This window comes from Lactuca virosa, chromosome 3 (assembly GCF_052849685.1).
Source record: "Lactuca virosa cultivar CGN04683 chromosome 3, Lactuca_virosa_CGN04683_v6, whole genome shotgun sequence".
NCBI classification, from domain to species: domain Eukaryota; kingdom Viridiplantae; phylum Streptophyta; class Magnoliopsida; order Asterales; family Asteraceae; genus Lactuca; species Lactuca virosa.
Genome location: NC_136428.1, coordinates 111,426,905 through 111,442,686, shown reverse-complemented (window position 1 = coordinate 111,442,686; position 15,782 = coordinate 111,426,905). Strand labels below are relative to the sequence as shown.

General features: G+C 34.0%; 2 protein-coding genes and 1 pseudogene across 3 annotated transcripts; 1 reads left to right on the top strand and 2 right to left on the bottom strand.

Moving 5' to 3' along the window:
- LOC145163927 (inositol-pentakisphosphate 2-kinase-like) overlaps positions 1–7,932 on the bottom strand; it is a 31,235-nt pseudogene extending 23,303 nt beyond the window's left edge.
- Positions 7,933–11,889: 3,957 nt separating this feature from the next.
- Positions 11,890–14,330, top strand: RRG (sporulation protein (DUF155)). Its single transcript, XM_079085340.1, has 7 exons — positions 11,890–12,573; positions 12,803–12,914; positions 12,998–13,157; positions 13,251–13,399; positions 13,494–13,645; positions 13,792–13,906; positions 13,983–14,330. Exons 1-7 carry the CDS (start codon positions 12,245–12,247, stop codon positions 14,121–14,123), a joined length of 1,158 nt encoding a protein of 385 aa, XP_078941466.1. The 5' UTR covers positions 11,890–12,244; the 3' UTR covers positions 14,124–14,330.
- Positions 14,331–14,419: 89 nt separating this feature from the next.
- Positions 14,420–15,511, bottom strand: LOC145166384 (uncharacterized protein At5g01610-like). 2 transcript variants are annotated; one of them, XM_079085341.1, is made up of 4 exons: positions 15,355–15,511; positions 15,104–15,247; positions 14,929–14,983; positions 14,420–14,839 (listed from the first exon to the last, which is right to left on the bottom strand). In XM_079085341.1, the coding sequence occupies exons 2-4, from the start codon at positions 15,209–15,211 to the stop codon at positions 14,460–14,462; spliced, it is 543 nt and encodes a 180-aa protein (XP_078941467.1). In that variant the 5' UTR covers positions 15,212–15,247; positions 15,355–15,511; the 3' UTR covers positions 14,420–14,459. The 2 variants fall into 2 exon arrangements, with proteins under 2 accessions (XP_078941467.1, XP_078941468.1); XM_079085342.1 differs by lacking the exon at positions 15,355–15,511 and having other exon boundaries at positions 15,104–15,348.
- Between the last annotated feature and the right edge of the window lie 271 nt (positions 15,512–15,782).

Below are 15,782 nucleotides of genomic sequence, written 5' to 3'. Positions count from 1 at the left end.
GACACCCAACATTTCCAGCCTGTCAATATGCAGCTTTATGTCCAAGACGTGAGCACATATAGACTTTCCATCTTCATGTTTGCTTGCCAATAGGGCTTGAGTGATCTTGAACTTTTTCAAGTCGACGAACATGTGGGTCAGGGAGAATAATTTGGAGGAGGTGGAGGAAGTGAAGAATGATTTCCATTTTCATGATCGAAGCGTGGAACATCATCTTCGTGAGGGAAGCTATTTTCAAAAGATTCGGGAAGACCATAGTTGTCAGAATTAGACATCTACAAGGGAGAAATTCAAGTTAATTGATTTAAGTCCTTAATATAACACCCAAATGAAATATTAAGGCTAGGACCCCACACAATATTCTGCAATTCGGAAGAGGGATGCCGTAATCCAATTGCAAAATATTTGAAGGTAGGTAAATGACGATTTACCAATTTCCACCATGAAAAACGAAAATGAATATTAGGTTTTAAATGAATTAAAATTCCTAGATTCTTTTGAGATTCATTGAACTTTTCAATGGTATGTTTAATCTCGATTATGCCCTCCGAGTTTGTGACTGGGATACCGAGGATCACAAACAAGGTATGAATAACCATGCAAATTAGCTTGGTACTCTCGATGTCATTAATCACCTAATCAATGTGCCGGTTAACCACACACGCTCCATTAATCAATGATAATTTACGAGAAACCCATTTCCATCCTTCATTAGTCCACATTAGTTTGCCGGTTAACCACACACGCTCCACTGACTGAGCAATAAGGTGGAATGTGCAATTTCATGGGTTAACATCAAATTCACATTTTTCCTAAAGTAATTAAGATTGGGAATTTATAAAGTGTTTAGTTACTTTGTATTTCATTATACTTTTAATGAGGATTTAAGTGTCCTATCAAACCCGTTCAGCTAACGACCCTCCACTGGTCAAGGGTGCGATGGGTAAGAGTGGATACCCAATGACGGTCATTTTACAGGCCGCTTCCTTAAACACCCCTTATAGACCAACTTCGTGAATGAGGCCTACTAATGGTAAGACTGACTTTTTACTTATACATATATAATATATTAAACTTTTAATTTTGTATAGTATAAGGGTGTATTTTACACTTTTAAAATACTAGGTGGTTTAATCTATTAATAAATTAAACTTTTAATTTAATTAACTTTAAACCATAAGATTATGGATTCATTAACTTTCTCTTTTAACTAAACATTTAATCAATTTAATAAAGTCCATAAGAGTGTAATTTGAACTATTCAAAGGAAACATCAAGGTTCTAAATTAAAAATTCAAAATTAAAACTATTTAATTAATTTTTTTTAAGTTATGAACCCAAGAGTTGCACCTTTTCAAATTACTAGGTTTTTTTAGAATTCAATGTTTCATAAATGAGACTTTTCAATTTCCAAAAACTTGAGGGAAGTTTTGTAACTCTTGAAAACCTTTTGAATTCCAAACTTGATGACAAGTTTTGTAACTCCTTAAAAAAACTTTTTGAGTTCCAAAATTTGATGGCAAGTTTTGTAACTCTTCAAAAACATTTAGATCAAATTTTAACCAATAAAATAATCATATTATCTTTTACCAATTTGACCTAATTAAAATTCATGTAGCAAGATAAATCAAATAATACAAATAATTAGCTTATCATATAACTTGTAATTATCTTAATATTTGACATTTATCTTTTAATTAGATTAGGTTAATCACTACCATATCAGAAAAAACATATTTTATGATATAAAACAGTTCATGGTAATGTTCCTAATCCAATTCTGGCCAAAAAAAACCCGAAAATCTGCTAACAGACTGTCCAACTCGTCAAGTTCAAGCAATGAACTCGTCGAGTTCACCCTGGCAGAGGGCAGATTTCCATTTTTTTCAACTTTGAACAATTAACCAATGCATCTATATAACAGAAAACACCCATGGCTCTGATACCACTGTTGGGTTTTATGTATTATAACACTCCTATGGTGCACATACAACCCTAATGCTTTGGATCTAAGTTTTCTCTAGTTATACATGCAAAAAAATAATCCAAAGCATGAAACCTATAACTAGCATACAAATTTAATATTGCAACATAAAAACAAGTTAACTTATTACCTCTTTGTTGTAGCTTGTAGAGTTTTGGCCTTTCAAGAGCTTAGCACCCCAAGTGTGCTGCCTCAAATGGTTCACAAAACACCATAAACAAATGGAGGATAATGAGAGAGAGGTTATGAAGCTCCAAATTCGGCTAGGGTTTCATCTATGATCACAAGTGCCGATTTTTTTAGTCTAGGGGTTACTTTTATAGTTTGGAATTCCTAGGGTCTAACTTGTAAACCCTAATTCACTTCCTTGGGCATTTAATCCAATAATCCATATGATAAGCCCTTTGGACTAACTCTTCATGGACTCCCACGTAGAATTAGTCTATCCTAATCAATATGGATCATTAGCCCAAACTATAAATATCACTGATTTATCTAATCTGTCCCTGTTAATTTAATTAGTCTCTTTTGATCACTAAATTAATTCCAAATTAATTCTTGATCAATACTAATTAAATAATATGATATCTCAATTAATATATTATACTTATAATATATTAATAAATCACAAATAACCTCTTTCTCAAATATTCATCCTATCAAATTGCTCTGTTGAATGCAACCCAAAATGGACCATGCTACTCTCGGGTCAAGTACATATCAATTATAGTTATGGGCTTAGACACCTATTCCAACAGTGTGTGCTCTACAATCATCCTGAGCTCTTCCCTTTGGAACTGGAAGTACCTGAAACATAACTTGAAAACCGTAAGCACAAAGCTTACTGAGTTCCCTAAAATACCACATACCATACATAATAAACACATAATGGGCCCCGCCCGGCATCGAGCCCCGTTCGGTATACAGATCTGTCAGTCATCGGGCCCCGCCCGGTAAGCATACAGGCACATAAAACATGCAAGAGTCACGCAGACATATAGAATCCTAATCATAACAAAACTATGGGCCAACATTGGTGCCTTCGACCCGCTAAACACAATAAGGAAACTCACCTCGAACTACTGAATCACACGAATAACTCTCTGACTGCTGGTTCGACAAATCCCCGAGCTATCAATACCAAATAGCATCTAATTAATAATTGGATACCAATCCATAACCATCAGTCCATAGTTAGGGTAAAAAGACCATTTTACCCCTTACCTAGTTTGGTCCAAGACTAAGGCCCAAACCTACAATCCAAAAGGCCCAAATACCAAAATAATCATTCAAGGCCCAATCATGGCCTAATTTTCCAAATTGGGTCCAAACCCTTTCATGGGCCTTAATCCAAGGTCCAAAAATATTCCTAGCCCCAAACACCTGAATTTATATGGCCCAACAAAGCCCTAAACATCTAAGCCCAAAATATGGCCCAAACCGAAGACCCAAGATTCTGAGGCCCACCCTGCTGAGTACGTGGGGCGTACCCAGCTCGTACGCGAAACATACTCTCCTTAGGGCTTGTACGCTAAGCGTACCTGCTTGTACGCCCAACATACTCCCTCATTCAGCAAATTTCCATTTCCAACGCTTAACTGATTAAGATATCACTCCACAACTTAGATCTGACTTCCTTGGGCTAGTTTATCACGTAAAGTTGCTAACTTTACGTGCATGCATGGATTAATGAAGCTCTTAAAGATCAAAAGGACTTAATAGATGACTTAATGCATGCATGAGACCATAACACCATAAAGTTTGAACCTTTAAGCTTAAGAAACTCATAATATGCCCTGATCTAAAAGAATAAGCCCCACAAACGACTTAACCTATCAAACTAACCCAGAAGAGACCAAAAGCATAAAAACCATGACATGAAGAGATATAATCAAGGAGAATACAAGGTATGAACTTTATACCTCAAAAAGACTTGCAAAATGATTGATGATTCTGGATCTCTAAGCTTCACATTAAGCAATGCACCTTCAACCTTCTTCTATCCCTTGAAAATGAGCAAAATAAGCACCAACTTCTTCTCAAGATCTCAAAGACACATAAATGGAGGCTAAGGGTTGAAATTTAGGGTTTAGGAGGTGTGGAGGCTGGTAAAGAGGCCAGTCCTAGGGACTTAAGGACCTTAAATAGGGTGCAACACCCCAAAATAGGGTTTTCTTATCCTCCACGTACTCTATGCGTAACCCTCGTACAACCAACGTACAAGGCTTCTACTTCGCGATCAGGTGCCCTCCTTAGTACACTAAGCGTACCCAATGGTACGCCCCACGTACTAACTCCAAGGACTAAATTGCAATAAATTAAATATAACGGGCAAAAGGAAACATACTTATAACAAGCGCTACATCATCAGCTTGAATAACATCCTTTAGATCATTTTCTAATGCTCTATGGTAACTAACATTAGTTATGTATTTATCGCCACCTAAGCATCTGAATATTTAGGAACCATTTAAGAATACCTAAAAATTGTTGTGGGTGTAGAAAAAAGATCTTTATTTGATTTTAATATTCTTTCCTTGGATCCAGAAAACATATCCAGTGGATCATATTGACATAATTGTGATACCTGTGGTAAATATCACAAATTAGAAAGTCAGTAGATTTAGTAGATAAATCTACTTATAGGCATAGAAAAATTAATATAGGAAACATTTTTGTATACAATTCGAGGGTCTGATGTAGTTTGAAACGAGCCATACATCTTTTGGTTGTATGTTATTCTAGAATATAGTTTGAACATGGAAGAAATTCACACTTCCGTTGTTTGGGGGAAAAACATGTATGAAATTTCTTCAAAGAAAAACATATTACTATACAGAAATTAAGCACATACCTTTATCTCTACAGATATGGAAAACTCTTCATCACGAAGAGCTGTCAAACACACCGACAATAGAAGTTGTTATGTCAATTTTGACTTCTCGGATAACATATATTAGAAAACTATAAAATACTGTTCAATTATTATATAATACCTTGAGGTAAAACTGAATGATCTGATATAAGTAATGCATAATCACATTGTGTATTGACATCAACATCACTAACTCTCTAGGAAGGATGTTGAGAAAAAAAAACGTTTTTGGCTACTGCCTCAAGAAAATTCTGGGATACAAAAACATGAACCTGGCAAGTTCGTTGAAACTAAATTCAATATATTGAACTCAAATTCAACAAAAGAACTCATAATGTGTGAATACTTATCACATCATCAACATGATTGGAACCTAATCTCAGGGACATTACATGTTGCACATATAGATGTTCTGCAATTATCCCTTAGGGGTGAGCAAAAACCGAACTGCATTCCAAAAAAACTATAAAAAACCGAAAACCAAGACTGAAAAACTGATGGTGGGGTTTTAAATTTCAAAAACCACAACTTTTTGGTGTGATTCAGTTTTATAGTGTTTAACCGCACTAAATAACCGAAACCGCACTGCAATATATAATAATTCCTTATATTTTAAATATATGTTTATCTAATAATTTAAAGATGAAAGACATAACAAAATAAAAAAGAGGAACAAAGCTTTCTGTGTGATTCTATGATATTGGGTGTGTTCGACAAAACTACTGGTAACGGATATTGGGTAGCTGATAGCATTTTGTTAGACTTAAAGCGTTTTGTTTAAACTAAACACTAAAAGCTTGTAGTGTCAAACGAAGATTTTTGTTCAAAACAATACGTTTTGTAACCTAGAATTCTCAAACGCTCTGTGTCAAACATGCCCATTAAGTATTAGCGAAACTCGAGTTTCAAGTCCTACATCGCAAAACGGGAAGAAAGCAAAGAAGGGTGAAGGCAATACATGGTTAATGAAATATATGGGCTTATTTTTGCAAAGCCTTACGGTTAACTCCTTTTCTTTTACGAAGGAATGGAGCTAAGCAAAATATTTTAGCCGAATATAATACTTTTTGTGCTCTATAACTTAGTAAGTAAATTTGATGTGTGTGTGTGAGAGAGAGAGAGAGAGAGAGAGAGAGAGAGAGAGAGAGAGAGAGAGCATAATATTGTTCAAGCACGATACCATCATTATTACCGATACCATAATCACTACCAGTAAAATTGTAATAATTGTGACGCTTTTGTAAATATGTAAATAATATATGTGTATGGTACTAATTAAAAATTTGTTAGGTATGTGTCAAACCTAGAATATATCATACAAAATGTAGTCGACTAAGACTATGTTCGGCACGCCACAGCTAGCTGAAAAGCTAGCTTATCTTTTGAACTTTTTTAAGTTGTCATATTTCATGTCTGTAAGATAATGTCTATATAAGGATCATTGATCCTACGAATTAAAGCAGAGCGAAAATTTATGAAATGAGTTTACTTTTAAATTTATCTGTTGAAGTTTTTAACTTCTAAACATTCAATAAATATACGATCAGATACTCTCTTGTGTATTATTATTATTATTATTATTATTATTTGAAATTTAATATTATGATTACTTTTAAAATACGATCAGATACTCTCTTGTGTATTATTATTATTATTATTATTATTTGAAATTAATGTTATGATTACTTTTAAAATACATATTTGAAACAATATACATATTATTTTTGATACCAACGGTTTAACAACCCCCCCCCCCCCCCCCCCCCCCCCCGTGTGGTGGTTTTCAAAACGTTGGTTGGGCCCAAAAAAATCTGAAAATAAAAGAAAGTAAAAAAAAAATTAAAATAAAGGAAAGTCAACTACAAAATGTGTTTCGAACATGAAAAAAAAAACGCACCATATTAATACAAACCGCACCACCACTTTATTTCGGTTAAAAACTGAAACCGCAAAACCGAACAGAGATAAAAATCGCACCTATCGGTTTGGTCCAGAAACCTTACCATCATCACCCCTAATTTCCCTTGTTAGAGCTAATAAATGATCGCAATCTTTTCAATAGGAGGCCTTTATGCAGAGATAAATCTGAAGGAACTTCCTTATAGTTTGTTGCATTTCTTTTAACTTTTTGTACCCTTACCATTTTTCCAACCTACATAAAAAAATCAAATAAAAAAATATGACAAAATGTAAAAGCTAGGAATTTCTTCTAACTTTACAATCTATTTTTTTCATTTTCTAAAAAAAAGGACAAACAAATGTTTTTTTTCCCTGAAAAATAGTATTTTCACAAATGTTGCCTCTGCCAGAAGCATGCAGACATAAGTGGTGAAAATATCTGTTTCAAAAAAACAAAATTAAAAAAAATCACCTAAGTCTACGATTTATACTTGTTTATGAATAACATAAACATAAAGCATACAAAATCAGAAGTGGATCCGCTATTCCATCTCCTCTGTTAATCTTAATCCAATCACACGCATGTTTCGCATCCAAACTCAACTGCAGTGCATAAATTCACAATCACCATCATGCACATGCAATTTACTAAACATGTAAAAATACAAAAAACATAAGATCACATACACGAGTTCTTTCTCCGTTTATTGTGAAAAATTCTAATGTCACAATAAAGAAAAACTCACAACTAAGGAGTCTAGAGAGCTTAAAACCCTATCTTCGCCACAAGTGTTGCCAGTTGCAACACACAAGGAATGTCATATAAACTTTCATACAACCCTATTTCAACAGACTGCGTCAATATACTTATCAATAAATATATTTGGATCAAAATATCTAATCTAACTAATATATCTCTTAAATAGAATAAAGTGATACTTCCAAAAATGAGTAATCACTAATGAAGTAATAAATAATACAAATTTATCTTGCATTTGAAGAAAAACTGAAAAAGGAACAAGCAATCCAAACAGGACATTCTAGACACATTATCGATTTGTCCATTTGGGCAAGTGGTCCCTTGAAATAGCATTCCAGACACTCATTTTGAATAAAAAAATAACTCAAATTTAGAAATTGTAGTGTTGCGAATAGTAATGGCTACCTTATTCATTTTCCTACATAACTTGGGTAATAAACTGGAAAAATTAGGTTCAAAACTCAAAATCCTTGTCTAGAATCCAATAAACTTATCTAAAATGGATGGGTTTTTTCATATCATCGTAACTTTGTGTCCACCTTTTGCTAGCCTTATAGATATGATGACAAAGTGGTACTGTGGTTGAATTGTATGCTCTTAAATATAATCCAATGATTCCAATCTATCACAAGAAAACTAAATTGGGATTTCATTAAGCGCTATATACTCCCTCCGTCCCAAAATTATAGTTCATCTTTCCTTTTTCGTTTGTCCCAAAATAATAGTCTACTTCTAAAAATAAATAACATTTTTACCAAAATACCCCCTCATTATTACTTAACCAACTAAGCATTTAATGGAACATTAAATGCAAAGTAATGACAAAACTGTCATTTTATTAAATAAAGTTAGTGGTAATTAATGTTTTTCTTAATATGTATGTTTTTTTCTCTGTGGACAATAATATTGAGACGGAGGGAGTAGTATATAGAGCGGAATTCAGTCCTCAAGATTCTATCTATGCCAGTTCTAGTCCTTCCGTGTAAAGCCTTTACAGAATCAGTCCTTCATCGAAGCCAAGCTTTAAAGCCCAAGTCATAGCAGCCCATTGTCAAATTTATTCAAGTCCATTACAAAATATCACACGGAAAAAAGTTGTGTGCATCTCTCAATTAAATTAAGTTAGAACAGTAATTATAAACCAATTTACTCTGATCACATCCATGATTTAGATCGAATAAAAATATATATTTTTTTGGAAAATGACTACTAGTAAAGTGGCCCATTCGTTGATATGTGTAATAAAGAAAATTGATCTTGCAATAATAAATTTGATGGGAAATGTCGTTATAATAAATGTTGTATCCGTGTTTGTTAACGTGTGAAACTAATAGAGGAATAAAGTTTTCATTGTTTCTTTGCTTTTAGGCTTTTAGGTGTACCCACACCAAAAAGTATTGTCACATTAATGTCGCATCATCTTCACTTCCACATCACATATTTAGAAAATACTCATAACCCGATATCACCACTTATCTATTAATTGTCCAGAGACATATAGGAAGATGAATAAGATTTATGGAAAGTTGTGCATCTACCCACACCACACCAAGTCCCTTCCACTCCCCTAAGGGTGATGTTCACTTTCCTACATGCCCACCACGTCATCACCTCACCCTTGGCGTTGGTGGTATACCAAATAGTCAGTGGTACCAAGTAGTCAATGGTCAGATTGATAGCACTAGTAAAAAAAATCAAAGTGAATATTGTTTATGCCTATTAGGATACAAGTTAAATAAGATCAAACTGTATCATTCTATTTTGATAAGTTTATAAAAGTACAAACAAAAGCATGGGTTAAATGCTTGTCTTTTCTCAAATGAGAGGATAATTTTTGGGAATGGCCCCTTACCATACAATATCATCTTAGGGCGACTAGGAATATTGCTTAAACTCAGATCCATCACATCAACATTGCATAGCCTCCTCAAATTTCGAATACCAAGGCCAATCAAAGTAAAAAATATCCAAGAGACATCTAGCTCGATTGAATTAAAATACGTCCAGGACTTAGCTGGAAAGCTAGTAGCACTCAGTCGATCCATTTCCAAGTCATTAGAGAAATTGCTTCCCCTTCAAAATATTAAAGGGATGCATAAAGGAAAAATCATGCATACACCATTTATAGTTTAATACAATCATCCGTAAAATTATACTCCATCTGTCCCATATTTGTTGTCCACTTTTGACTGTTGAAGTCTTTATTCTTTAACTTTGGCCTTAAATATTTTTATTTTTCATATATAATACTTGATGAAAAATATATGAATTAATTGTGTTTTAAATGTATTTTCATTGTTATAGGTTTCATCAAGTAAAATATAACAAAAATAAATATATTTAAGGTTAAAGTTGAAGAATAAAGACTTCAAGAGTTAAAAGTGGACAATAAATATTGGAGGCAGATAGTATGTATTTTCAAAAAATTAGGTTTATTTGAAAATCTCTTTTTCTTTCACTAATCTTCTATAATTTTGTAATTTAATTACAAGTTCTTTCTATTAAAGAAATTGTCAAAACAAGATAAATTAAACCAACATATGATGTATTCATGTCTAGCAGGTCATAGACATGGGCGAACGAGCTTCCAGCCTTCCACCAACAACGAGATTTTAGAGGTCTTATATGTCATTTGGTAAGAGATCGTCCTATCCGACCTACAACCGTCATCCACGAAGATATGGCTACTCATACGTAGGATCCTGAAGACCCTTGAAAAACAAGTAATGCTTTGCTATCTCTTGTTTTAATAATTCATCGGGTCAATGTGTGTCAGAGACTAATACTTTACATAAAGAATTATCGAACAAGATATAAAATTCATTACTTGTTTTTTTGGTACACAATAATGGATTGTATGCGAAAATATTATGTAATATGTAATGAAAACTTTCTCATAAATAAAAATCGTCTATAATGTGAATCACGATTACATGATGATTGTATTCCTCTCACTAATGTTATTTTATTTTAGTAATAATAATAATAATAATATACCTCAAATAAAAGTTATGTGTACATAATAAATTAATAAGTCACACATGCATATCACAAAATCGAAACAAACATGTAGATCTTAAGAGTATCCTGAAACATTTTATTACAAAAATCTGAAAATAAATAGCTACTTCTTTGACAATGACAACTCGCGTGAAAGATTAACTTTCGACACATAGTTGCCATTGAGCTAATGAGTAAACAATAATTCCTAAATATTTGGCATTTATGCTAGATTCCAACTGTTGGCCAAACTATAGGCAAGAATTGCCCCTACAATTTCTTGTTATCTCTACCATCTGTCTAGATCAACCAACTTTGTAAAAGTTGTATCTTGGCCTTTGCCAAATCCCAACTCATATGTAAGGAATGACCCTGAAATCATATTTTATGCATAACTCCTTCATTATGATTGAGTTTATGCAATACATGAATCAGGCAATGAAGTTTGTGATTCAACATTACAGACCATATGTTACAGTTTAATGAGCTCCGAGTGAAACCTGAAAGTTCAGTGTTTGTCAGACAACTCACTCATCAAAACTGAGTTTCACCTGCTTGTGAGGAAGTTATTCAGGAAACTATGTTGAGTAGCATTGGCTTCCAAAGGTTCCATGCTCTCTGCTCGATCGAATGGCTTCTCTTATTTTGACAATTCCTCAGTTGATTACTGTAAAAATGTTTATGTGTACGTCACAAGCCATATCAAAAATAATTTTATGACCACTCACTCATATTGGAAATATACAAGGTGTAGACAAACTGTATACAAGGTGTAAACAAACTGATACGTCCTTAGACATATTGAAAAAACCTACAATTTAGATATTTTTATGTCTTAAGAATTTTCTGGTATACTTTTTCCAGAAAAAGTATTCGGAAAACAATAATGGTGTTAAAAAATGTGAGAAAAAATAATTATTAAAAATACTTTATGTCAGAAAAATATATTATTGAAATCTTTGGTGAATTCAAAAACCATGAGACAAGTTCGAAAATTTTGATGAAGTTATTTTCGAAATAATTTTACGTCGTAAAATCATATTTCGAAACCAAAACCATTTCAACAACTTATTTCCAGAACCATATTTGAATTTTACAGGACGACATATTCGTTAAAGTTCATATCCGAAATAGTGAAATACCTTTTTGTCGTAAATCACTTTTCAAAAATGTGCATTTCGAAATCCATGGTTATATTTCGATAGTTTCGTTAAAGGTGGTTATAGTGTGAGATATGTTTTGTTTTTTCGGACATTGAATCAAAATATCTCAAAGCTAAAAGTTTTGACGAACATTTTTTTTTTAACTCAATTTTTTTTTTCTTTCTAAAATCCAAAAACTAAAAGCAAAAGGCACTAATGTGTTTATTTTAGAAGTATCTGTTCTATTGAAAAAGATTTCTTGGACGTGTTGCTCTCGTACCCATTCCCCGTAGCATTTCAACATTACCCTGCTAACCATCGATCTTGCTTTCCAAAGGATGATCTCTCTCCGTCGATTCATCATACATCCATGAGCTTTTACCGAGTCCGGTGGCTCTTCTAACGCAAGCCGCCTCCTTCCCCCAAGAACAGACATGAAGAAATCATCCAATATCCAAACATTCAATCAACGCCACCACTGCAACTGCAACAGAAGAACATTAATATCCAATCGTAGCACTACTAATCAGTAGTTCACATTAATATCCAATCGTAGAACTACTTATCGGTAGTAGTTCCAGTGAATGGGGAGATGGAGAACCTCCCTTCTTGTCTCAAGATTCGCCACCAATTCATTTTCTCGAAAAGCCCATGTTTTTCGACCTAATTTTGTTTTCCGCCGTCTTGTTAGACCTCTAAATCCCGATCCCGATCCCTCTCTTAATTCTTTAATTCCCTCGAATAGTTATGGTAGCTTTAGGGCCTTCTCTTCTTATCCGACTGTGGCACGCCCCATTTTTGATCTTGGTAGTTATGACGACGAACAGAAATATTCAGAAGAATTATTTTTGCACGATGAAGATGATGATGAGCTCAGAAAAATCTCCGTCAGAGCTATCTTTCTCTGCACCAGGTTCCTTTTTCTTCATCATGTCTATGATGCAGTTGTTGTTTTAAGGCTATTGATTACCATGCCTGTGTAGTGTTTGTTGAAATGCCAATGAATCCTAACGCAAACAGGCGATCATTTGAAAACTTGTATGCCATGCTTTTGGGATCCTAATCCCTATTCTCATATTTGCTTTTTGTTGTTTTCTTCTTTATGCTTTGGTTTCTCAGAGTCGGATATATGGTTTTGGCAGTGTTGATTTGAAGAGCTTGCAAGTTGAGATATCAAGCCATTTTGTTCCTCCTACTTCACGCTCAACAAACCATATCGCTCTCAGATTTTCCAATTTCAGTTCAGATCATATGGTTTGGGTTTTGTCACACTTTTTCATTCTAGAACAAACCATATCTCTTACAAAAGCCTAATTTAGAAAAGGTTTTTACTTCAGGACATCGATGTTGAAGAAAACCCTAGCTCCCATAGTTATATGGTCGTGTTCCAATACGGATCTGCTGTATTGTTTAATGTTGAAGATCATGAGGTCGAGTCTTACCTTGACATTATAAGAAGACATGCTTCTGGATTGCTTCAAGAAACAAGAAAAGATGGTTAGTTAACTTGACTTTAACATCTTTTTTTTTTCAAACACTTTGGTCCATAATACCCCTGCCTTAATAAAGCATGTGTGATTATGTAAACAGATTATGTGGTGAAGGAGAAGCCATTGTTGATGGAGGATATGCAGGGAGGTCCTGATTACATTGTTCTGAGAAACTTTGATATTGACAGTATACGTACTATTAGTAGTGTTCTTGGCCAAAGTATTGCATTGGATTATTTTGTTTCACAGGTATCAAATCTAACAATCACTTTTTTTCTATTTAGGTGTGAATATGAAATTATGCACTTTATCTTACAATTTTACATGTTATGTTTTTAAAAAGGTTGATGGCATGATTGAAGAATTTACATATATTAATCGGGTAATGGAGAAAACGGGCACATTTACCATGGATAGGAAGAAGCTCTTCCAACTTGTTGGAAAGGCTAATTCAAATCTAGCTGATGTAATTCTTAGAGTAGGAATTTTCGACAGGTAAATTGCAATTTTCCATGAGGGTATTTTTGTCTTTTGTGCAACCTGTTTTGTTTTGTGCTGTCCAATTCTAGATTATACAAATGGCTAGGAAGTTAAAAAATGGAAAGTGATGTAAAATGAATGGATTTGTTGTTATTTTTCAGATCAGAGATTGCTTGGAGAGAGGCAAAGTATGCTCAAATATACGAGTACCTTCGTGAGGAATATGAAGTAACACAACGGTTTGGAAATCTTGATTATAAATTGAAGTTTGTTGAGGTAACTTTTCACATCAGAATTTGTTTTATTAAATCTTGAATATGAATCTTATTTTTCTTGTTTGCTTGTTTTGCAGCATAATATTCATTTTCTACAAGAAGCACTGCAAAACCGCAAGTCGGATCTTTTGGAATGGTGCATCATTGTGTTGTTGAGCATAGAGAACTTTATAGGAATATATGAAATCATCCGGGAAACAAACATAGTCCCAATATGATGGAGTTATATATATTGATAAAGATTTATTTATTTTACAGGTTTTGTTTTTGTGGTTAGAACATAGGAAAGTAGGAAAGTATTGATTTAAAACCCAAAGAATGTCTATATTTTGCTCATTTAGAATTGCAAATGTTTGACAAAACTGATACAATATGTTGTTATATTTCCCTATCCCAAATGACAACATACTTGCATTATTTACCCATGATAATGATAACTATGTATTTATATTTCTTTACTAATAATAATATCAATATGTATAAAATGAAACTTGTAAGAAGCAACACAAATCCAAACAGAAAGTAGAAAATTTAAGGTCAAATTGATCCAGTTTTCAAAATTCTTGACATCGAATGGCAACGCTAGGAATTTCATAAGCATCTTTAGGCTTAGATCTTTTAACTCCTGCAGTAAACCAGACCTTATCTGATCGATAACCTTCAACTGCAATATTTGTGATTTTGACCCATACCAACACCTTCGTTTTCATTCCTTCAATGTTACTCAACTTTCCCCTCAACAAAATGGCTTTCACTCGAGTGGCGTACCTTATGACAGATGAGTCCTTGAAGCTTACCTCACAAGCTGAGGGCAAATGCACCACTAGTTTTCCCTTTGATTCATCAAATTCATAAGATACTATGTTGTCAGGGAAAAGACCCGGTGGTAAGTTGAACTCACGGAGGAGCTCCGGCAAGGACTTCTCCGGTTTTCCTGTGATTTAACATGAATAATCTCGTCAATGGTGTTAATCGCGAATAATACTGATAATCTGAATCTGGATTTTGATTTTGACTTTGTACCTTTGAGCTTGTTAAAAATCCATTTTGCCTTCTCTTCAACAGTACTTGATAAAGTCTGCGAGATTTAAACATTGTAGCTCTAGGTTAACAACAAAACCTGATAATCGAGCTACATTTTAACGATAATCGATAATCAGACATAAAATTAAGAGAAAACAGGGAAAATCAAACATACAGTTAGGTCATCGGAGATGTTGGACAACTCCTGTTTAGCTTTTTTTGAAATCCAATAGCTTCCTGCTTTAGCTTTGATGCTTCCGACTTTCACCAATGCTTTCTCCATTTCCGCCCTATGCTCTTGCACACCTTCGCACAATCACTATACGTAAAATTGTGTAAAATTTCTGTTAAGAAGATGGGGTTTCTGCGTCCTGCAAGTGGGTAGATAGAAAGGGTAAATGAGGGGAAGTGTGAAGACAAACATACCGATTTGATGCGAGTGACATGCAGCTGTACTTCAAATGAGTGGGGAGAATTTGAGCTCACTGTTCTCGAGAGTGTAGTTTAACAAAACGGGTGAGGTTGTTTTGGTAATTTTGGCTTGGAACCGCCGCTTTGTTCTGTAGGTTTGTTTGGATTCAGATCAAATGTTCAATGGTGTTTCTTTATTTAAAAGGATTTTTTTTTTCATAAAGCGATTGTAGGGCAACTAAGGGAATAGTACAGGGGCCATAAGTGTAATTTTTTTTTTTTTTTTTTTTTTTTAACAATATGCGACGCAAACCCATACTTGCAGCTTCTGGTTTGCCTTCTTTGCCTCCATATGCAATCGCGTTTTGCGCAATACATACGTACACTATCTTAACCCTAGAGTATCTAAGCCGCCAAGAGAGAGAAAGTGAAGAGGAGCGGGA

Excerpts from the sequence above, each read along its gene's own strand:
- RRG (XM_079085340.1), top strand. The coding sequence starts at position 12,245 with ATGGGGAGATGGAGAACCTCCCTTCTTGTCTCAAGATTCGCCACCAAT. Across the intron at positions 13,158-13,250 it reads TCAAGAAACAAGAAAAGATG|ATTATGTGGTGAAGGAGAAG; the intron begins GTTAGTTAACTT and ends TTATGTAAACAG. Across the intron at positions 13,907-13,982 it reads ATAAATTGAAGTTTGTTGAG|CATAATATTCATTTTCTACA; the intron begins GTAACTTTTCAC and ends CTTGTTTTGCAG.
- LOC145166384 (XM_079085341.1), bottom strand. The coding sequence starts at position 15,211 with ATGGAGAAAGCATTGGTGAAAGTCGGAAGCATCAAAGCTAAAGCAGGA. Across the intron at positions 14,984-15,103 it reads ACATCTCCGATGACCTAACT|ACTTTATCAAGTACTGTTGA; the intron begins GTATGTTTGATT and ends TAAATCTCGCAG. Across the intron at positions 14,840-14,928 it reads GATTTTTAACAAGCTCAAAG|GAAAACCGGAGAAGTCCTTG; the intron begins GTACAAAGTCAA and ends GTTAAATCACAG.